Here is a 23,210-nt window from a genome sequence, read left to right on the forward strand (position 1 = left end):
GAACTACAACCTTAAATATCAGTAGTTTTTCCATCAAGCACACTTGATGAAACATAATCTTTTGAAGTACTTAATAGATCTTCAACTACAGAAACGCATTACACAGCGTTTACCCTTCCACCTCTCTAGGTCAGCAGGCAACTTCTGAAATTCGGAGATGCAAATAAAACCTGTAATAACACCTTGGATTTACATCAGCCCAGAAAGGAAATAAATACAGCAAATTATCAAATTAAAAATACAAATTATCAGTTTATTTTACAAAGAAACAAATGGTATTCATATAAACAGGGCTTTCTAACTTTAAACTAATTAATTCAACTAAAAATTCAACATACATATTTTTTCAGCATTCTCTAAAACATCTTGTAGCAGTGTCTTCCAATACGAGCTATGGTGTTGTTATATAGATTGTAAACTGTAGATTGAAATTGGCTAAAATATATTTTAGTACAAAATCAAAAAATGAACATGCAATTAGTTTTACCAGATATCTAGAATTTAGACCTTCAAACGTCAGAAAATAATGAGTTATGAGACATAACGGGGATTTATTACAAGTCAATGACCAACCCTAAAACATCTCTTCTTTATTTAGAGTATACTGTAAACAGAATTATGTGAGAAGATTAATCACGCAAACTGTGTCCTACGACCAGTGATGATGGTAAAAAAACAAAAAAACATTGGTCATCTAAAAGTACTTAGCAAAGGAAACAACATCAACTTATTTCAAAATATTCATTTCTTCTTTTTCTTCTTCTTTGGGGGCCCTTGATCTGAATCACTGCTGCTTGCCGAGTCTGAGCTGTCTGAAGATGAAGAAGAGGAGGACGAAGAGGAGGAGGAAGAGCTCTCATTATTGCTGTCACTGCTGCTATCACTGTCATCTGAGGAGGAGCTAGAGGAGTCACTGCTGTCTGACGATGAGTCACTGGAGGAGCCGTCTGAATCACTGCTGCTGTCGCTGGAGTCTTTAGTCCTAAGTGCAAGCAGCAGAGCACAAAGGGAAATCATGGGTGTGTGTGTGCAGTCATTAAGACGTCACGCTGTACCTGTGAGAGTGAGGCTGTGGTACTGTCATTACAGTTAATGGAAATAAAATTAAAAAGATGTGGCTGTAATTTAAAACAGATCTAATATACTAAGTAAAGACACATCAATTGTTTACAGTTAAATTTTCAAGTCAAAATGTCTGATTTGGAAAAAAATGAGAAAGTTATATCGTTTGATGTGACAACAAAAACAAATAAATACATGTGAAGATTAATATACAATATACATTTGTATTATATAACAATCAATTAGTATGAGGACTTCTTTAGGTTCTTCACTAGTCCATAAAGTAGATTTCTTGTTTCTTCTTTTAACTACCACAGCTGCTGGAACACGCTGTAGTGACCCATAGGCTTCACTAGAGGGAACTATAATCTCAAACTGTACATAAACAAATTAAAAAACTGAGGTTTGAATAAGGTGTGAATATCTTAAATAATCATCAGCTTGTGATACTGTTCCAAAGGACTATTACCGTATTCCTCATGCTATTTTTATAAATGTAAAACGCATTTTAAAATTATTTTTTAAACATCTGAACGAGTATTAACATATAATGCAAAAAATCATTACATCCCGCTTCAAAGCGATGTATTGTAATTGACAGTGTTCACGTGTTCGTCCTTTTGTTAGTATGTCCATTAAATATCTCCACAACAATTGCAGATAGAAAGATGAAACAAAAGTACATTACTCGGGTGGCAAAGGAGATGAAAAATTATGACCTTGAGGAAAATTAGGTCAAGGTCAAATTTGAACTTTTGTACACTCAGGAACCGGATAAGATAAAAAGACGAGGGAGAAGGCCAGTGTAAGTAAGACGGTAGATCAAAGCTAGTGCTTTGATCAATGACAGTAGGTCAGAGCACTAGCTTTGATCTTTGACCTATGCAAGTAGGTCAGAGTAAAATTTTGAATTCAGGGGTTTCACAGGATGTTGCAGTCTGTGACTGCCTTTTTTATGGGTTTGTATTGGTTTTATGTACATCAATTATGTTAAAAATGTCATGGGTATCTGTATATTGTATCAGAATGATAAAAAAAAAAATTAACAAAAATAATTTGAAAAATACAATTTGAATGTAATGCATAAAAAAGTGTGACGTATAAATGCGTAGCTTCGACCAAAGAAGTTTCATAAGTAACTGTAACTGTAGTAATTGTAAATTAACTGTGCATCTTTTGTAAATCCTTCAACTTAAACTTTGTATTGTGTCAAGCCAAAACACCCACCACTGTAGAACATGATTTTACTTACTTCTTTTTCATTTTCTTCTCATTGGTGCCTTCTGTTCCTGGTCTGTAAAAAAAATTAAAAGACTTAGAGCTGATTTTTAATCAAAAACCTGAACTGGGTACTAGCATGTCTTTCTTTAATGATTTTCTTTTTTAATTTCCTCAATCATTCTTTTTCATTAAAAATGTAGCTTTGAAACCATTTGTCATGACATAAATGTAATTTTGTTAAATTAATATCATGTACTTTACTACACATGTCCCAGCACTGAACAGCTAAACAGCTACAGCTAAAGGTAAATTTCACCATGAATTAATGTTCTTTAATTTATTATGATTATTATCAGCATTGGTGGCCACAGTAGTGTTAATATTTTTAAGTTACTGTAGCTGAAAATGGTTATCATGCGTAAATGTCACCCTCAAGAAGATAAATGTGTTCCCACGATATCCCTAGATGTGTATTAAGTATTCAAACACTTTCAGTTTGTTCAAAGGATTTAACCTGACATTTTACAGCTGTTTGTACAGCAGACTGAGTCTTACATCCTCTAGATGGCAATGCAGCAGAACTGCATCTTTTCCAAATCACTTTGTTTTTTCACATTCACTGTATACACTTTCTTACTTTGTATGTCTTTTTCTGAGGACACCAGTGACTTAATTTAATGAAGAGACTGCTTCACTTAACACTATGCCATGTAACATGAAATATCAGATTTGCAAGTCATGTTGCTGTTGCTGTTCCGAGTCAAATTCCTTGACTATAATACCATGAAAATCATTTTACTCTGGGCACCCACTTTAATCCAGCTTTGAAAGTATAAATAATTGTACAGCTTCAGTGGAAGTGGTAATTCCAGATTATCTTTGTATTTAGCGGCATTTTTGACGCCATGAATAATGAGACAAAATGGTTGTTATAAAATCTAATAAAAAAATGGGGTGAAGTAATCAAGTGAGTTTATTAGCGTGGTTGGATGTACACTAAAAATGGAAATGGGAAAGAGAGAAAATAAAAAATAAATAAATTTGAGTTTTGGCACCACAGGAAACCCTTTATCCTACAAATTAATGTGGCACTAGAAGTTTTGAGAGATATTAGTGATATTTCATGAATTATTTTTATCTTATTTAGATTATTCTCCTAAACATAAGGCTGTGACATTAAACATCTCACAGGATCTCATTGGATAACACCAAGAACACCCAGGAGAGGGAAAAACTCCTCCAAGAAGTGATATTTAGACTAAATAAATGACTGAGTCATACATTATAGCTCTTTAGATTTAGCTGATAGCATCACAAACTTATTATAAAATCAGGAACATTTATTTTAGTTGCAACAATGAGCAGAGATCTGAATTTCATTCAGTGGTTATGAACTGATGGAGACAACGTACCCAGTGATGCTGATGAGTTTATTTTCATTCTCCTTGAGCTTCTTCTTCAGCTCCACTGTTCTTGAGGGTCTGTGAACATATTTCCTCTTCCCTGTGCATTCGTAGGTCCAGTGTCCCATCTCCAAACACTTCTGGCAGCGCACATGTTGTTTGTTTGCCTCACTGTTTACAATACAACAGACAAACCTGATTACAAATGAACATCATGAACAAATGAACTAAAGGCATCCCCGCTGCAGAAATATTTCCATGTATTAAACTGAGCATTATTTGTCAAGAGAAACTTGATCAACCCCCTGAAGATACTTGCTAATAAACAATAATAATCAACATGGTGAATTACGCAAATGTTGTCAAATCTCCCATCACTTTTTATGAAAAATACAACTGAAAATAATCTAAGGTTTTGGACACATCACAATATTTGTCTTATTATTAAAAAATGGATTGTATCCTCAGGTACTCGAAAATACCAACATGACAACCCCAAAATACTAACATGACAACCCCAAAATACCAACATGACAACCCCAAAAAATAAAGACAATATATTGATAATTTTGAGACAGTATTTTCTCAAATATTTCAAAAGAGCTGACCTATTGATGGATATATTCCAATCTTTCTTTTCTAAAGGAGGGTTAACATTCAATATGAAAATGTCAACAGGACAAGGATAAACAGACTCTTTTCTGATGGTGGAAAAGCCCTCTGGGGGAAAAAAACCCCACCATTTATATTTTTCTGCATAAGTCACTAAGAAAAGTTATTTTTTCCCAACGTGTAATGAACATTAATAATAGCATTTACCACAACCAAATTAATAATCATATCCTAACAACCTATACGTCTTTATATAGACTCGACGCTTTTCTCAACATGACTTGGCTTTCAATGGAATATATTATTAAGGTAAAAAGTATCGTAAGTCTTAATCATTTAGGTACTGAACATTATCTCTGAACAAAACGGGAAATTAAGGTAATGGTTATTTGACATATTTTCCTGTATAACAGGTCTCTTGCTAGTAAAACGTGTCATTGACGAGTTCAGCGCATAAATAAGTGTTGGATGCAGACAACAGTCCGATGGGTCGAACATTAGCTGTGTGTTTTCAGACCTCTGTGGAGCGCTGCGTGGCTCATAATTCACCCCGTACAGACGGGGCTCGCTGAGCTGAATGGACACTGTGTTTAAAAGACACGGATATTTACAAACCAACGACAACGGCACATTTTCGTGACTATTATCTAAATTATACTCACGCTTGTCTTCTAGCTATTATCCTGTGCATGGGAGTCGCCATGTTGCGGTACACATGTCTTCTTCGTTGGTATCGGACAGGCACTTCCGGGAACTTTGACGTCATCCATGACTTCCTATCGTACTGTTGTATGGTATTCTATGACATTGAACAACAGCAATAACATTGTCATTCAAACATATTTGTATTTTTATACACCTTTCTAAAACAAAGCTTACTCACACATGTAGTAAACCAAAAAATATATTTTCCAAATCAATTCATCAATTTTATATCAGTCAGCCACAAATTTTGGAATCGAAAAATCACTAACAAATTGTTACAACTGCACAATATGGAACCTTTAGGCAAAATATGGTGGTGTCGGCTACAATGAGACACCTCAGTAGCCCCAAAGCAATGGTGGGCCTGGTAATGTCAAGAAGAGGAAATGCTTGTGTTTGGAAAGATGGAATGGCTCGTATTTCGGACACCAGAATGTAGGCAGCGAGAATGGCAGAAGAGACTCCAATTTGTTATGGAAACTGAGGTCACATCAAATCTGGGTTTTGACAATTTATCTAGGGTAACCCCAAGACCAGTGGTGAAGATGGAGAGGGTATGACAAAAACTGAAATTGTCTCATGATGATTGCCACATAGAAGTAATAAAACAGGAGTTGTTCGGTTAGTAATCCTTTGCCAGGAGACGAGTAATCCTTTGCCAAGGCAAAGACTTTCTTTTGTTTGGGTAGATGTTCAACTGGGACACGGTGTGTGGAAACAAAGACCAAATTAATCAAACAGGAAACTAACATTTAAAAATTAACAAGAAAGCCGAAAAGGCCATATGAAGTCCACCATTAGAGAAAACTGTTCACTTAGTCTTGTACAGTATTTGTTGAGTTATTTTAATATTATATGTGAAATTGTAATCTATGGTGTTAATATTACGTTTCACAGACCATTCTCATTCTACTAAATCCTGTTGCATTGCTCATGTGATCTTGAAGCCTAATTAATCAACATTGTTGCCCAACACAGAAAAGTCTTTTTTAAGTTTTTTTTAAAAGTTTGTATTAAATATGAATGTTAAAGTGGTTGGAATTTATGCTCATAGGATTACTGATTATCTACTTATTGCTTCTTTTTTAATGACTTTGTTTTTTGTTTTGTTTTTTTGTAACGTTATATTCATTCATTCATCTTCTAACCGGTTGTTCCATTGTCGCAAGTCACTGGGAGCTGGAGTCTATTCCAGCTGACTAAGTGTGTAAGGTGGGGGAAACTCCGGGCGCGACGCCAGTGCACCGTGGACGCAGACAAACACGCACGCACACACTCAAACCTACAGTCAATTTGGGACCGGTCAATTAACCTAAAGCGCATGTTTTTGAAATGTTTTCTTAAAGATACCTAAATCAAATTCATTACTTTATTACAACTAATTATTCAAAAGCTTTATATTTAACATAATATATTTGTCATAATATTTAAAAGGATTAAATTGAATTTGCAGATGTGGTTTGTTCACTTAATTTTTAAAATTGAAAATTAAAAAAAAAAATTAAATGAAGGTCAAATATGACTTTTGATGAACTTTTATTTTCCTACCAAGCAGTGCTGAATGAATCAGTTGCTGATTTACTGTCACACACAAAAATTCGGAACACCGACATTACCGTTTTGTTTTTTTTTGTTTTGTTTTTTTTACATAAATTTATTGAAGAAAATTCAGTACAGCATACAAAAACAGTATACAATACAAACAGAGAACATATAAAAGAGTTGCCAGGGGGTATGACCACATGTCCTTACATTACACAAAAACACCTAAAGCGGAACATATGTTTAAGGTCTTCACAGCTTTTTTGTTGTCAGAGCCGTCAATAAGCTGTATATATTGTTCAACATCTTTAAGAAAATAAATAAAATTAGGGTTTTTTTTGCTGAATTTACATTTATGAATAAAAAATTTAGCCAAAATTATTAACAGATTTATAAGAAAATAAGCCTTTTCCTCTTTCTTAGAGCACTTATAAAAACAAAAAACAACATTTTCCCAAGATAGGGTAGACATTACCGTTTCAGTGACGAACCTCACGGAAATTTCGTCAAAGAGCGTCAACAGTCCACGTGACTAAAGAAAGGTCCAGAGAGCGCCAGAACTCCGGAAATCTCGCGATAAGTGCACCATGCTAGTGTAGCACGGTCCAACCCTCGGACACCGGTAATAGTCAGTGGTGTGGATTATGAGGAGCAGTAGCAACAACTAAAGGAGCTCAAAAGCGCTAGTACACTTGACTTTTATATCATCTAACTCGGTGGCTTTACGATAGTTTTAATTTCGCAAAGTTCACCTATCGATAACGTTATAGGTAAAAGACTGTTTTATCGCTGAAGATGTCAGTGGTGGGATTTGACTTGGGCTTTCAAAGCTGCTATGTAGCTGCAGCCCGAGCCGGAGGAATCGAGACTCTCACTAACGATTACAGCGATAGATGCACACCGTGAGTAATGTCACCGAAACCAATCGTTTATTTGAGCTGTAGTGGCATGGCTATAGGAAACGGGAACTTTATTGTTATAGAGATTGTTTTTTGACTAGTGTTTTTTCGGTGCACGTGAACAAGTTTTACCCATACACCGACTGGCTATCGTTAGCTAAAATTGTACATCTGTGTCATGCGCTGGCTAATCTGCACTTGACTAAGAGTAAATCACTGAAATGTTTATTACTGTGCTCATGGCATACATGGAATAATATTGATTTAATCAGTAACATACTTATCCCTAACCCTCCAGCGTAAATCCAGTTGTTGTTGTTTTTTTAGATAGGATCGCAGTTTGTTTTAATAGTAATGGTGTTAGACGCTTTATAAATGGCTTTAGTTGCCCGGCAAAGGAGAGCGGGCGGTGTTCCCTTTGCTCTGATAACTGTTGTTCACGTCTTCAAGGCGAAAGCTCCGACCAACCGGTGCGGACTGGGTGACAAAACGAGTGTTTCGAGCGATGACGAAAGCAGTCCATTGCTTGTTGGAATATTCTAGAAATTGTCTCCGCTTAAATTGCCTTTAAAATGTTATTTCATTGTCGTCACCAAGGTAGTAATTTGTTGTCAGTTCAGTTCGCTTGATTCACAAAGTACAGTTTGTACCCATAGCACACCTATATAACACCTGTAGTTATAACCTATAATTGGGTTGGTGACGTCTGCATTTAGAACCAATTTATACAATTTATTACTGAAATAATCTTGGGTGTAACAATATGAAAGATTTACAGTACTATAACTTTCACACACAACTTAGTGGGTTGGAATTTAATTGTATTATTAATGTGATGTTTGTAGTAATTACGAACTGAGACCAGTGTTTACTTGTTTTTGGTGGTTAAACATTTTAAACGTACTATGACCTGACACACATTGAATTTATATGACTAACATGCAAGCCTAGACATTTTACATACCAAAACACTACTAGTTGTAATTTTTTCTCTGCATAGACATTGCTAAAAACAAGCAAAATACACACCATAGGTAACTTGCTCCTCGTCTTTACGACTGTTCTTGTAAACCTTGACTTACCGAGCCAATTCATACCGGTCTTGTCCCTGACATTTGCACCCACATGAATATTTTGACAGACTTTAGCTCTTCTGTCTTTTATGGGATGGATGATAACAGACACAACCCACTAGAATACAGGCATACCCCAGATTGGGTTTATACATGTATGACTGTATGTATATATTAATGACTACGTAGATGTTTATTCACTTGCCTTCATATGTCCTCAATGAAGATTTCAACAAAGCTTTATGTGAAAAACAGTCTTGCTGTCCCTGGGTTTGCAGTAGGAGGTACTATGACGAAGCCACTGTGGCTCATTGTAAAAGAATTGAGCAAGCCACAAAAAGTCACACTCTGTGTCCAAGACAGTGACACAGCGTGCGGACGACCAACGCTCGTCGCGAGGGGCCTTTGGAGGGATAACCACCACGGGGGGGTCCGGGGGGCCTCCCCCGTGAAATTTTTTAGAAAATGGGGTTGTTTTCCTGTATTCTGGTGCATTCTGAGGGCAAAATCTTCTGTTCAGTTTACCTACAGAAATACACTGAAGTCAACAGTTCGAGCTGAACTATCTTTATTTCTGTCCTACTTTATGCAGGTATGAATGTGAGGTTCAACAATTGAAAATTTCCATTCACTATGTGAAGATAGTCATACAAATTATATTACTCAATGTTTACTTGTAAGTTTTACTTGGACTAGAAGACATTTTAACTTTGACAACCATCAACACCATTGGTATGCCATAGTTTAGTTTAGTTTTTTTAATTCGATAACATGATTTTTCATTTCAATTTAAAAGGGCATGAAAAATAGCAAGCAAGGTGAATACACATTTGCATGCATCACTGCCGGTCATAGGGATCAAAAGACTTAAGACTACAAAAAAGTATTGATAATATCTTTCATTTACTATCTGATCGGTCTGTCACCACTCCTATCCCCTCTCAGCATTCACCATTTGTTGTTCAATTAGAATTTTAACGCAAACTCTACTATATAACACTGGATTGTTAATTTCTTTCGATCGATTGTCGTCGCCTTGTCGTACACCAATTGGCAGGTTTAGCTTTTAAAAATAGAATCTTTTTGTTTTTCAATGGACGAGAGGAGGTCATGACCCAAGTGCATATTTAATGATCGGGAGCGTTCGGGTCACTTCGGCTATTTCCGTCTATTTCCGTCGGCTATTTCCGTTGGCATGCTTCAGCTATTTCCGTCTGCAATAGTGGCGCTAGCGAGAGAAAATGTTTGTTATCGCTCGGAGATTTTCGCAAGTCCAAAAAAAGTTGTTCATTTTAGCCTTTTTTTCCTAAAAATAAGAACGCCACTGTGGCTACACAGGTTAAAAACCTTGTAGCCAATCTGGAATTTACACGTGTATGGCGACATGGCGAATGGCTAGCGCAAGCCCAGCTGTACCATAAGTTTAAAAACAACCACAAGATATGTCAGTTAACATACATCGTTGAATAATTCACTTTTACTTTAGCTACTGTTAATGAAAACTATTCTGAAACCCTGATTATATTGATTCAATGTGGCTGGGGAAAGGGAAGTTTGGGGCTCCTTCTTGAAGCAGCTGCCCCCGCAACCCAATTCTAGATAAGCGGTGGAAGGTGGATAGATGGATGGATATGGTTTTGATGGTGGTTTTGTCTCAAGTTATAGTGTATTTTAATTTGTCTTGCAGGTCATTTGTATCATTCGGTTCACAAAATCGATCGATAGGAGCAGCCGCAAAGAGCCAGGTAAAATCACCTCAGTTTTAGAGTGACTTTTATTTCAATGTACCTAGATCAATGCTACTTATAACATGGTTTGAATACAGTTCTAAACATTGGGCTGTTTCTTTATGTCCAGGTGGTGACCAACTGTAAGAATACAGTACAGGGCTTCAAGCAATTCCATGGCCGAGATTTTTCAGACCACTACGTCCAGTCTGCCAAGTCTAAATTGGTTTACAGCCTGGCACAGATGCCCTCTGGAGCTGCTGGTATAAAAGTAAGATTCATTAGACATTACTTAAGGAAATTGCTTAAAAATTAATTAAGGAATCACTGACAGCAAATTGCCAATGCGGGACTTGATACAGGAAACTCTGTGTCAAGAAATTAAACAGAGAAAGCATAGAAAAAACGTCAAAATGTTCTTAACTATTTCGTCTATTCCTCCCTTACCTGCTTTTGGGTGTGTCCCATATAATGCTCTTCACTCTGAATGATAGCTCAATACTTTTATTAAAAGAGTTGCATTCATTTTATGTGTTTTGAATTTTATAGGATTATTCTTTGGTAAGACGATCACTTGAATGTTTGAATATAAAATGTGCACTAACTTGTGGAGCCACCAGAAAGGTAGGGCTTGACTAGAAACATATTCCCAGGTTTTTGCCAGTGTTTAAATGACAATACCTGGCTTTGATTTCAAACATGTGGGCTGGAATTACAGTGTGTCCCTGTGGAGATTTGAGTCTTCTGGAAAAAAAGACAACAGAAGAAATGGCAAATCCAAGAAGAATGCATCAAACTGTTTTAGTGGGAATTACTTCCATTAGTATCTTAACTTAAATACATACAAAAACTATACAAAGGCATTTTTCATCATTAATGAAAACTATGCTTTTATTCATAGAGAATATAAGACTTCTCCAAAATATGCAAACAATTTACCCTGTAGAATTAACACTTCCCGATTCTCATTGTGTCCAGGTGATGTACTTGGAAGAGGAGAAAGTGTTCAGCATTGAACAAGTTACTGGAATGCTGCTGACCAAACTGAAGCAGACTGCTGAAAGTGCTCTGAAGAAACCAGTTGCTGACTGCGTCATCTCGGTGAGCATTTGTGCAGACATCTGGACAGGTTTTACGTTCCTGCTTGAAAAGGTTCAGCTGGATGTCTGTTAGGTTTATATATTAAAAAATAATTTGAGTAATGCATAGCATTTATTCTGTGCCACTTTCTGTGGTTGCTAATATCATTTTGCCTTTCCTGTGTGTTGGGGTAGAGAATGTGGTGAGTGGCACATGAGGTATATAAGTGTTCCACCACATGTTCGTATGACATTTTGAGCTTGAAACATTTCACCGTATGTCTTCTTTTTGCGGTCACATTTCGTCCTTTGCACCGTGTGGGTGTTTATGCTCGGTCTATGAATTCACCAGGAGAACCTGTTAAATCTTACTTCAAAGCGGGGATGTATTGTAATTGTCAGCATTGGTGTCCGTCCGTCCATCCACCAAATATCTTCACAACTGTTGCAGATAAAAAGATGAAACAAAAAGCACATTATTCAGGTGGCCAAGGTGATGAAAATGAGATGATGGATCTTTATCTTCAAATTTCAACTTTTGTACACTCACTTTTGTACACCCAGTGTAAGACCATAGATCAAAGCTAGTGCTCTGATCAATGTCAGTAGGTCAGAGCACTAATTCTTAATTTTTTACATTTTTTAGCTTTGATCTTTGACCTATGCAAGAAGTTAGGGTAAGATCTTGAATTTAGGGGTGTTGCGGGATGTTGCAGTGTGACCTACTGGTAGGTAGGTATTTTTTCGGGGGAGCAGTGGCTCAGTGGTAGAGCGCACGGGAGAGCAGGTAGCCCTATGATTCAAGATCGGCGGTTCAAATCCCACTCCCACCCAAAAATACCCAGAGGTGAGCTGACACTTCCCAATGTCAGCTCACCTCCGGAGCACTGCCGAGGTGCCCCTGAGCAAGGCGCCACCCCCCTTACAAATTGCTCATGAGGGGCGCACTAGGAAGGAGCTGCCCGCCACCCTACCTCCCCCTGCATGCCCACAGGCCCCCCTGCATGTGTGCGTGTGCTACAGGGGCCTGTAGTCATTAACATGTATGCATGCGTTTGAATTATTACCGTATTGGCCCGAATATAAGACGGTGTTTTTTGCATTGATTGAAAAAGTGGGGGTTGTCTTATATTCGGGGTCTAGACATTATACCCATTCACAACACTAGATGGCGCCAGATATCGTTAAAGCGAATGCTGAACTAACTCCCCAGGCCAAAGCGAACCCCTGTCATGAAGAAGAAAAATAAAAATAGCGGTAGCACGAAGAAGAAAAATATAAAATAGCGGTAAGAAAGAAAAGAGAAAAAAATGAGAGAAAAGATAACAGAAAATGGAGAAACGTAGTGACCATCTGGAGAAAAGTGGGTCGAAGATCGGCCAGGTTAACCAGCAGCTGAGGAGAAATGTTGCATATCAAATGCTCTGGACGGCAGTGAGGATGACCTGCTATGGGAGGAGCCAGCGGAGCCAGAGAATGGGAGTGAGGACACTGAGTGACACTGAGCACAGTGAGGCAGAGGATGTTTGCGAGGAGTAATGTTCTGACATGACATGACAGACCAGTTTGCATTATTTTATTGCACTACAGTTTTTCTCTCGAATATATTGTTATAATCATTTGTTTCAGATGTACTGTAATTATTTTGTCTAGAAAAATTTAATTTGGTGTTCAAAAAGTCTTTTTCCAAACTTGAGCCTTGAAAAAGTGGGGGTCGTCTTATAATCGGGATCGTCTTATATTCAGGCCAATACGGTATATAAAATAAAAAATAATAATAAAAAAAAAGAGGATGCAGAGGACAGGGTTAGATGGAGGCAACTGATCGCTTTGGCAACTCCTGAAGAAAAGCCGAAAGAAGTAGGTCAGGGTAAAATTTTGAATTCAGGGGTGTCGCGGGATGTTGCAGTCTGTGACTGCATTGGTCCTTGTTATGTAATGTTTCAGTTCTCCAGAGAAGCAGTCAGGTTCAGCAGTATTAAAGCTACAGTTGGCGTTGAATATAAAGATGGATAACAGCATTATTACTGTATTACAGCAGTTAGCGGTGGACCGTTGCCAGAATAAAATGTTTTGTATTGGCAAACAGACTAACTAACATGGTTATGCTATCCAGACATCTTGAGATGCAGGTGATTCATAACACTGCCTCTTTTCTTGTCACAGGTCCCGAGCTATTTCACAGACGTAGAGAGGAGATCCGTTATGGATGCAGCTCAGATCGCAGGTCTCAACTGTCTACGACTAATGAATGAGACCTCTGCAGGTATGTGGAAACATGCTATATTCCATGCAAGATAGGCAGCATCTGATTCATAAAAATTAATTATATGTAAATTAGCCTATTGGTCATTTATAACACAATGCAGAGAATTTATACCTAAATGCTGCTCCCATCTAAATATGTCTTTGGGAACGAAAATTAGCATGTATAGCATAAGCTAACAAAGACATGTGTGTTTGTTGCAGTGACACTGGCGTATGGCATCTACAAACAGGACCTTCCGGCTCCAGAAGAGAAGCCCAGGGTAGTAGTGTTTGTGGACGTGGGACACTCAGGTTACCAGGTGACAGTTTGTGCCTTCAACAAGGGAAAGCTCAAGGTGAGTCATAAATAATGTATGCCCATTTTAAAAAACTATTCTGGGAGGAGGGGTTATATTGTTACAACATTATGCTCTTGTCAGTTTTGTAAGGAAGATTTTTTTTCCCTTATACTTGTAGGCAGGTCAGTGTGAAAGATGAAAGATAGAAATGTGTTTTCTTCATGTCTTCTTTTCCTTTCGGCTTTTCTCTTCGGGTCACCACAGCGAATCAGTTTCCTCCATCTAATCCTGTCTCCTGCATCGTCTTCTCTCTCACCAGCTACCTTCATGTCCTCTTTCACTACATCCATAAACCTCCTCTTTGGTCTTCCTCTAGGTCTCCTGCCTGGCAGTTCAAAACTCAGCATCCTTCTACCAATATATTCACTATCTCTCCTCTGGACATGTCCAAATCATCTCAGTCTGGCCTCTCTGACTTTATCTCCAAAACCTCTAACATGTGCTGTCCCTCTGATGTACTCATTCCTGATCCTATCCTTCCTGGTCATTCCCAAAGAGAACCTCAGCATCTTCATCTCTGCTACCTCCAGCTCTGTGTCCTCTCTTTTCCTCAGTGAGGCCTAGAGGAAGACCAAAGAGGAGGTTTATGGATGTAGTGAAAGAGGACATGAAGGTAGTTGGTGTGAGAGAAGAGGATGCAGAAGACAGGGTTAAATGAAGGCAACTCATTCTCTGTGGCGACCCCTGAAGGGAAAAGCCAAAAAGAAAAGAAGAAGAAATGGTTCCATTTTGGAAACTGAGTTTTGATGCGCAACCCTATTTCAAACATGAATCCCCTTATCTTCCTCTACTATTAGATCCTTGCTACGGCATGTGATCCAGAGCTGGGTGGAAAGGACTTTGATGACATCCTGGTCAACCACTTTTGTGAGGAATTTAAGAAGAAGTACAAACTGGATGTCAGGTCCAAGCCCAGGGCGCTGGTGCGACTCTACCAAGAATGTGAGAAGCTCAAGAAGCTGATGAGCGCTAACTCCTCAGACCTGCCTCTCAACATCGAGTGTTTCATGAATGACATTGACGTTTCTGCTAAACTTAACAGGTGAATTTCAAAATTACACAAATGGTAAAGAGGATAATGAAAAGTATTTTAAAAAACTGTTATGAGGGTTCAGGAAACACAATTCTCTCCGGACTATAATGTGGTTGCTTTAGATGAACCAGTAAAAATGAAGTTATTTATTATTCTGTCGAGCCTTTACATTCTTTTTGAATCATCTTCACTAAAGGCTCATGTCAAAATATTAAAGCTGTTATTAAAGCATGGCAAATATAAGACAGCGATATAATTAGGAATGACTGTTAGAGGTACCCAGTACCCATTTGCCTGTTTCACCCCCCATGTGAAAGTCTATTAATAATCTATGAATGAATCATGTGTCCGCAGAGGCCAGTTTGAGGAGATGTGTGCAGGGCTTCTGGCCAAGGTAGAGGGTCCCCTTCGCAGCATCATGGAACAAGCCAGTGAGTAAATTGGACTTAAATAACTGCTGGACTATCCCAGTCAGCATTTGCCTGTTGTCAAAGGAAAGATTTAGTCAAATGCTTTCACTTAAAACAGTTCATTCCTCCAGCACAGTTTGCTCCTACTTGGTGATTCTGTCCAGTCTTATATATGTGTGATGGACAAAAGTTTAGCCTCAAGTTTTGGTGTGTAGAAAAAATTTGATTTTAAAGAAAAACATCCTGGCAGTCATTTTCCAAACACACATGTTGCTTTAGTCTAACAAGTTTTATGCTGTGCAACTTAACTTCATCCTAGCTGTTCTGTATCGTTCTTGTCTCCGTTTTGCTTTTAGAACTAAAAAAGGAGGATATCTATGCAGTGGAGATAGTGGGCGGTGCCTCCCGAATTCCCTCCATCAAAGAACGAGTCAGCAAGTTTTTCGGCAAAGAGTTGAGCACCACACTGAATGCAGATGAGGCCGTGGCTAGAGGATGTGCTCTGCAGGTACAGCTCACCTGTCGTGATACTAAACATGACACACACGTATTACACTGAAACGTTGTTAAAGCAGGATATGAGGTAAAACATTTACATGTGTGCGTTATAATCACCAATGCAAATGATATGAGTGAGTGTGTATAGGAATTTCTTCCAACATGTATTGTTTCTATTTATTTTGTGTCCATGGCAACAAGTTGGAGTTTTGTCCCACGAGATTTAGGGGCATATTACCTTTAATTTTAAACATCTCACATTTATTTATTTGTTATTTTACATGGAATTGAATTGCAGAGATGCAATTAACACATATTGAATTTGTAATAATAACAGTGAAGTAAAAAATGAATATGAATAAATACATCAAAATTAAATATAAATTTAACAGGACAACTTTTATAAGTTATTTTCTGATATTTAGTGAAATCCACTTGTGTGCGAGATCAGAAGTATTTCATGCTCTTTGTTGCTGTTTCATTATATTTAGTAAAACTGTCAAATTGTTGTTGCTCTGTGCTTCAGAAATATAAATCAGTTTCTTTGGTTTTTCAAACAATTCAAAGTCAATTAATTGTAGCAGACACTGAATTCTTCATTATTGATCAGAATAAGAATAGAAACTAAAGACAAATAGTGATAATGTGTGCTTTGTATTATTCTCTCTTCTCCCCAGTGTGCTATTTTGTCACCAGCATTCAAAGTCAGAGAGTTCTCAATTACAGATGTCGTTCCGTATTCCATCTCCCTGAAATGGAACTCGGCTGCTGAGGAGGGACTGAGGTACAGTTTATTCTTTCCAGATCAAAATCAAACGAGGAGTTACTGCTTGAGTCTTACTGGAACATAGAAGGCTGTTAGGATTTGGCAGTTCATAACAGAAGATGAGCTGAAAGTCATAATTCACACAGTTCTGCAAATTTATATCTTTGATTAAAAAAAATCTCACGCTACATTATGTATGTTCCTGTATTTTTATCATTTGTTTGTTGACTTATACTATATGTTCCCCTGGTAGTCTGTGCTGAAATTAGTAAAAGTCTGTTTGCTTTTAACACGTCAACATTAAATTTGACATTTTTTTATAAAATTCCCAAAATGCAAGTAGCACCGTTTTGCCATTTTTCCACTCAAAACCAAGCTACCAGCTTCCATATCCGTTGCTTTGAACCTCTGTCATTTCATTACGTTCTTTCTTTTATTTTATTGCAATACAAACATTAAAATAAGAGATAAATACAGAACTACTATAGGCAAAACTAAATCTAGCCTGAGAGCACTGGGTAGTTGTTTGGCTATGCATGCATGTCGAGAATTAACCCAGTGAGTTCATGATTTCATTAAATATTAAAATATTGTCAACTAATGACCGTAAATCACTATAAACCCTTATCTAAACAAAACAGAATACTCTGATTGTAGTTGTCTCATTGACCTCCTGTTGTGTTTTTACAGTGATTGTGAAGTTTTCCCAAAGAACCATGCAGCTCCATTCTCCAAAATGTTGACCTTCTTCAGGAATGAGCCCTTCTCCCTTGAGGCTTACTACAGCAACCCAAAGGAGCTGCCCTACCCCAACACTTCTATAGGTAATGCATGTTCAGTTTCAGTCAGAGATAATTTAACAACAACTAGAGGCATCGTATATGGAGTAAGAACTTTGTGTGATCTGATGAGGATAAAAAGTTATAAACTGTACAAAACTAAAAATATGCAATCTTTTCTGTTTCTTAATTTGTATTTTGAAGCTTGAGCACAAGTCCAAATCTGTCCTGCTAAAAGTAAATGGACATTGGAGACATAATGCTGGCACTCAATTTCGATTTATGTGCTTCTTCTTTTGAGTGGTTGCAGAAGTGGACATAGGCACATAAATACAACAACCGACTATGTCAAGTTTTTGGCCTCAAGATCTTTGCTATCATGCTAAAAATATTTCATATTTTCATGTGATTCAATGACTGGAATTGATAAAAGAGGATATTTCAGGGTATTCTTACATTAGACCTTTTTTTTTGGTCCCACAGGCCAGTTCCTGATCCAGAATGTGGCTCCTCAGGCATCAGGGGAAAGTGCCAAGGTTAAAGTGAAAGTTAGAGTCAATGTTCATGGAGTGTTCAGTGTATCGAGTGCCTCGCTAATAGAGGTAGTGAAAACAACCGAGGGAGAGGAGCCAATGGAGACAGACCAGACAGTGAAGGAAGAGGAGGTTTGTGCTTGGTTCTTTTTGACAGAATGAAAGATAATGGCATTGTATGGCTGTCAGAGGAAAAAAAAGGATGTGAGGGGTGTGCTGTTTGCTTTGCACCTCTGAGCTCCCATTTTCTTTTAGTCTGGCCACACCTTAGTTTTAAATAGTGGTTCACCTCATCATTCTGGAATTTAGATATCCTGCCTTTACAAGACAGGAAACTTTAATGGGCTGTATTATTTTCCCATGCTTGCTGTCATTGAATGTAATGTAATTTGTTTGGTTTTTTTATTATTGGGTTAGCCTCCATATGAATTCTGTTGCTGGAACAACATTGCAATCATTTTCAACCAAGCATTTCATTATATTTAAGGAAAAAGTAGACAGGTTTTCATCATCACATGCAGACGTAGTTTATGAAAAACATATAAAACAACACTGAATCAGGAACTTTTGTATTTGTTTAGTGGTATGATAGCTCCTACTGAAGGGAGAAAAAAATACTGTGATTATTTAGATTATTATTTTGATTATTTAGTTGTACCTCCACCTCAAGTGGAGCCGGCTGCGGTGGCTGGGGCATCTCCTTTCGGATGCTTCCCGGAACGGCTCCCTGGGGAGGTGTCCCAGGCATGTCCTTCCGGGAAAAGACCTCGGGGAACACCCAGGACACGCTGGAGAGACAATGTCTCTCGGCTGGCCTGGGAACGCCTTGGGATCCCCCCGGAGCAGCTGGGAGAGGGAAGTATGGGCATCCCTCCTGAGACTGTTGCACCGTGACCTGGCCCCTGATAAGCGGTTGAAGATGGATGGATGGATGGATGATTATTTAGAAACGGCCCACAGAAAGCAACAGCTGAATTTATTTGAACAAATCTGTCGAATCTTGTTAAGTCAATGTGTTCTTCCTTTGTTCCTGTGTGTCAGAACAAGATGCAAGTGGACCACGAGGATCAGAAATCTCAGGCTGTAGAAAACAAAGACAAAAAATCAGACGCTGAAGAAATGGAGGTAATCTTGGGCTGGAGCGCAATGAAATATCCAGGAAGTCAGTTCTAGTTGTGTTACTTTGTATGACTGACTGACTGCTATCTATGAGCAGTGGACAGGTGCCAATTTTGTCCAAAACATATACCAAATAAAGGAAGAACACATTCCTGCATTTCAGCAAGAGATGTCAGCTGTGATAAACTCGACTCTCTAACCTTGCATAGCATAAGCAGTGACAGAAAATGATTGCATAATTGTGATTTTTATTTTCCTGTCAAGCAGTGGTATTAACACAAAAATGATTTAAATCTCTTGTTTTTTAGACGACAGCAGAAGACACCAAGGAGAAAACAAATGATCAGCCGCCTCAGGCAAAGAAGCCCAAAGTGAAAACAAAGACAGTGGAGCTGCCAATACACAGCAGTTTGCACCGGCAGCTCTCCAGTGACGTACTTAATATGTTTGTGGAGAATGAGGTAATGCTCTGAACATCATGAGTGTGGGCTCATGGTATTTATCAAAGCCATGTGCTCGTCAGGTTTCCTGATCTTGGGTTGTCTGATGGTTTACTGTTAAACTGCTAGTTGCTGTAAAGATTTTTGGTTTGGTTACAATACATGCTATTTATCTGATAACATAGTAATGGAACAATTTTCTAAACTACAAACTTATTCACAACTGTTACATCTTTTATAGTCTTTTTAATGAGTGGTTATCTGTCTTCATTGTGTCTCACGTCGCCATCCTCATGTACTTTGATGTCCTGTCTGCTAATCGCTAACACTGTTTTTTATTTGTTCAGGGTAAGATGATCATGCAGGATAAGCTAGAGAAGGAGAGGAATGATGCAAAGAACAACGTAGAGGAGTATGTTTATGACATGAGGGATAAACTTCATGGTGCCCTGGAGAAGTTTGTGAATGAAGCTGTGAGTATTGCTGACACTCCAGACAAATGCCATGTGACACAGATACTAGAATATGCATTAGCAATTGGACAGAAGAAATAACTAATATTTAAACATTTTGCAAGCACAATGAGTTTTTATAAAATGTGAATTCAACCTCACCTCTTGTACATCATGCAGGATCGTGATGCTTTCTCTTTAAAACTGGAAGAAACAGAGAACTGGCTGTATGAGGATGGAGAGGACCAAAAGAAGCAAGTTTACATCAACAAACTGGCTGAACTGACGGTAAGAAGCCATTCGTTGTTACTGGACAGTTGTTAATGAGTGAAAAAAGAACTGTCACTGTACTGCTGGGGCGTTTTCAGAGTACATGTCAGTGTTCTCTTGTAGGATGACTAAACTTGATGGTGTCCCATTTTACAGAAACTTGGCCAACCGATATATGAGCGATACATGGAAGCCGAGGAGAGGCCAAAAGCCTTTGAGGAGCTTGGCAGACAGATGCAGCAGTACATGAAGATCATTGAAGCCTACAAGGCTAAGGTAACACGGCAACGATAGTAAGTTTATGAACTTCAGGATGTGCTCGCTCATTTAGATTGCATTGGTGAGAAATTAGAGAAGCACACTTGATCTAATTAAATGTATATCAGAGGTCCTAAAGTAGTTTTAAAGAAATATTAATGTGGTTCTGAGTCAGACTGTCAATTAACAATTGCCAAATGGATATTATTATTTACAGGATGAGCAGTACTGTCACCTGGATGAGCTGGAGGTAACACGGGTGGACAATCTAGTGAATGCTGCCATGGTCTGGATGAATAGCAAGATGAATCAGCAAAATAATCAGGATCTCTCTCTGGAACCAGTGGTCAAAGTTCAAGAGATCCAGGCCAAGACTAAGGTACTGAGTGTGCATTGAAGCTGTATGCAGGACCTTAGAAATATGAGAGATCAGAAAATGTTTTAGATGTTTTCTTGCAGGTGCTTATCAAAATTTACTTTTAGATTTCTGATCAAATAATCTGAAAATCTCATATATTTTTAATTGACACAAAAAATGTAAGATTATGATTATAGAGGAGCTTAATGTCTTAATTTTTGACACACACTTGTACTGGATAATTGTAGAAATACCTGTAATATAATTTTAAAACTGATCAAATCAGCCAGACACGAACTCCAGAAAAATTGTTCGTTTTTCTTATTTTCCCTCTAACAAAATGTATCCTATTCCCTATTTAGGAGCTTTATTCAGCCTGCAACCCTGTGGTTTCTAAACCCAAGCCTAAGGCCGAACCCCCTAAGGAGGAGAAGACTGAGAATGGGCCCGTCAATGGACAAGAGGGAACAGAGAACCAACCATGCAACGAAGAAAAAGCCACAACTGCAGGCACGGAACCACCAACGGCAGAGAACAAGCTCCCTGAAATGGACATTGACTAATTGTTGCACTAATTGTTCACCCCTAAGTTTCAGCCTTTTTTGTCCTGCTACTCAGCCCTAATTCTGTCATCCTGTTGATGGTGTATTAGTCTCACTCTTAAGGACAGCAGCATCCTTAATCAATGCTTTTCATCGGTCTGCCTCTTCGACATGCCAGTTCTCATTTGAATACAAAATATTACATAATATTAGTATTGAATGGAATACTTTGACATAAAAGTTGTTAGTTAGGGATGGAAACTGCTTGGTCTGTGTTTTGTTGGCCATTATAATAAAGATTGTTTTTGTTCAGCATCTTCTGACTACATGTATGCTAAGAATGTCAAATTTGAAGAAATGTTGGCAAAATGGTTGTGCAGAAGAAAAAGTTATACATCTAGGAATCATCCAAATGTAAAATATTGCAGTATGACAAAATTAGATGTAGAGTGGCAAATGTAAATGAACATAGAATGTTGAAAGCTGTATATGTCCCATTTTTTTCACAAGGAATGATGCTGGACTATTTTCAGTTGGATGGGAGTTTTTGTTTAGTTTGCTTGTATTTCTGTACTAGATACTAAATCACAAGTCAATGTCATGCAGGATTTAATTGCTTTGGTTTCCTCGTTCAAAAGCAATGGTTCACTGGTTGTTCTCTGGTATCCTTGTATTGTTTATTTTCTACTTAATGGTGTGACTGCTGGTCTAACACATCACCTTCTGGGTCCTGCTGTTGTTGCCACATCACCCAAATAAAGCAAAAATAAATCTTGACAAAGTGAAAAATGCCTCATTGAGGAAGTCGAGTCCTTTAGTTTTCATAAATTGAAAAAAAGACAAGTTAGTTTATCAAGAGTTGTGGCAGTGAATGCTTCTGTTACTTGCCAGATAGCAGCTGGTGAACAGGTTGTGGTGCTGATGGATGGAGAAGGAAGAGACATACAACTGGAGTTCAGTAATTTTCAGAGTATATTAATGACGAATTCTTTGAAATCTAAGGCAAATCACAAATCAGAGAGAGCTATACATGAAGTATGTGTCTGAATACTTCAGCTGAAGAAATTGGGTCTTCTTTGGCATGTCAACATGTATGACCTGCCTTGGATATCCCAAAATCCAAGTGTTATGGGCCAACAAAACCAGACAACAGGGTTAGATGGAGGCAACTGATTCTCTGTGGCGACCCCTGAAGGGAAAAGCCGAAAGGAAAATAAGAAGGTGGGCCAACAAAACCAAAATCCAGTAATATGTTGAAAGATTACAAAAAAAGGGTCTTCAAGTTGAGTAAATGTCACTGATTGTCAATGACTTGGATGTAAAAGAGGAAATATATAAAACAAATAGTTTGGCAAAGACCAGACCACTTCTTGACAGTGAAGCATGGCTGCCTTAGCCTTCTGATGTTTACATCAGCTTTTACTAAATGTTGTCCCATTATGCACCTAGTTCCAGTTAAGGTATATTTACTGGCAGGTAGGGTATGGCATTAGTATTTGCTTCCCCAAATGGTCTTAACAGTATCAAGAGAAGGATACATTAACTTGGCTTGACTGAAGTCAACCTAAAACAAGACAGTCAGAGACTGCAACATCCTGCAACACCCCTGAATTAAAAATTTGACCCTGACCTACACATTGTTGTGCCTTTGGCCTCCTGAAAATGTTGCATTTTGTTTTGTGATTGTATCTCATCAGGTTTCAGAAATGCATACCAGAAAAGGTATAAAAGGAAAAAATAGACCTTCACCTAGTTTTTCAAGGTCAATGTTGTGATCTAATTTTCATCCCCTTGCCTTCTTGAATATAACACCTTTTGTTTTG

At 38.0% G+C, this 23,210-nt stretch overlaps 2 protein-coding genes across 2 annotated transcripts; one reads left to right on the forward strand and one right to left on the reverse strand.

The window, feature by feature from the left end:
• Positions 1–278: 278 nt before the first annotated feature.
• Positions 279–5,097, reverse strand: zcchc10 (zinc finger, CCHC domain containing 10). The gene is made up of 4 exons (XM_068331362.1): positions 4,961–5,097; positions 3,696–3,857; positions 2,315–2,356; positions 279–982 (listed from the first exon to the last, which is right to left on the reverse strand). The coding sequence occupies exons 1-4, from the start codon at positions 5,062–5,064 to the stop codon at positions 742–744; spliced, it is 549 nt and encodes a 182-aa protein (XP_068187463.1). The 5' UTR covers positions 5,065–5,097; the 3' UTR covers positions 279–741.
• A 2,058-nt stretch (positions 5,098–7,155) lies between these two features.
• Positions 7,156–22,199, forward strand: hspa4a (heat shock protein 4a). The gene is made up of 19 exons (XM_068331361.1): positions 7,156–7,447; positions 10,205–10,262; positions 10,375–10,515; positions 11,223–11,345; positions 13,490–13,589; positions 13,793–13,926; positions 14,727–14,971; positions 15,317–15,393; positions 15,729–15,880; positions 16,548–16,654; positions 17,327–17,460; positions 17,899–18,080; positions 18,990–19,073; positions 19,376–19,528; positions 19,855–19,980; positions 20,140–20,247; positions 20,386–20,505; positions 20,705–20,866; positions 21,208–22,199. Exons 1-19 carry the CDS (start codon positions 7,341–7,343, stop codon positions 21,406–21,408), a joined length of 2,514 nt encoding a protein of 837 aa, XP_068187462.1. The 5' UTR covers positions 7,156–7,340; the 3' UTR covers positions 21,409–22,199.
• Positions 22,200–23,210: the final 1,011 nt, after the last annotated feature.

Source organism: Antennarius striatus, chromosome 13 (assembly GCF_040054535.1).
Source record: "Antennarius striatus isolate MH-2024 chromosome 13, ASM4005453v1, whole genome shotgun sequence".
Taxonomy (NCBI): Eukaryota; Metazoa; Chordata; class Actinopteri; order Lophiiformes; family Antennariidae; genus Antennarius; species Antennarius striatus.

Excerpts from the sequence above, each read along its gene's own strand:
- zcchc10 (XM_068331362.1), bottom strand. The coding sequence starts at position 5,064 with ATGACGTCAAAGTTCCCGGAAGTGCCTGTCCGATACCAACGAAGAAGA. Across the intron at positions 3,858-4,960 it reads ATAATAGCTAGAAGACAAGC|TGAGGCAAACAAACAACATG; the intron begins GTGAGTATAATT and ends TATTGTAAACAG. Across the intron at positions 983-2,314 it reads GAGAAGAAAATGAAAAAGAA|GACTAAAGACTCCAGCGACA; the intron begins GTAAGTAAAATC and ends GCTTGCACTTAG.
- hspa4a (XM_068331361.1), top strand. The coding sequence starts at position 7,341 with ATGTCAGTGGTGGGATTTGACTTGGGCTTTCAAAGCTGCTATGTAGCT. Across the intron at positions 7,448-10,204 it reads TACAGCGATAGATGCACACC|GTCATTTGTATCATTCGGTT; the intron begins GTGAGTAATGTC and ends TTTGTCTTGCAG. Across the intron at positions 15,394-15,728 it reads CAGCATCATGGAACAAGCCA|AACTAAAAAAGGAGGATATC; the intron begins GTGAGTAAATTG and ends TTTTGCTTTTAG.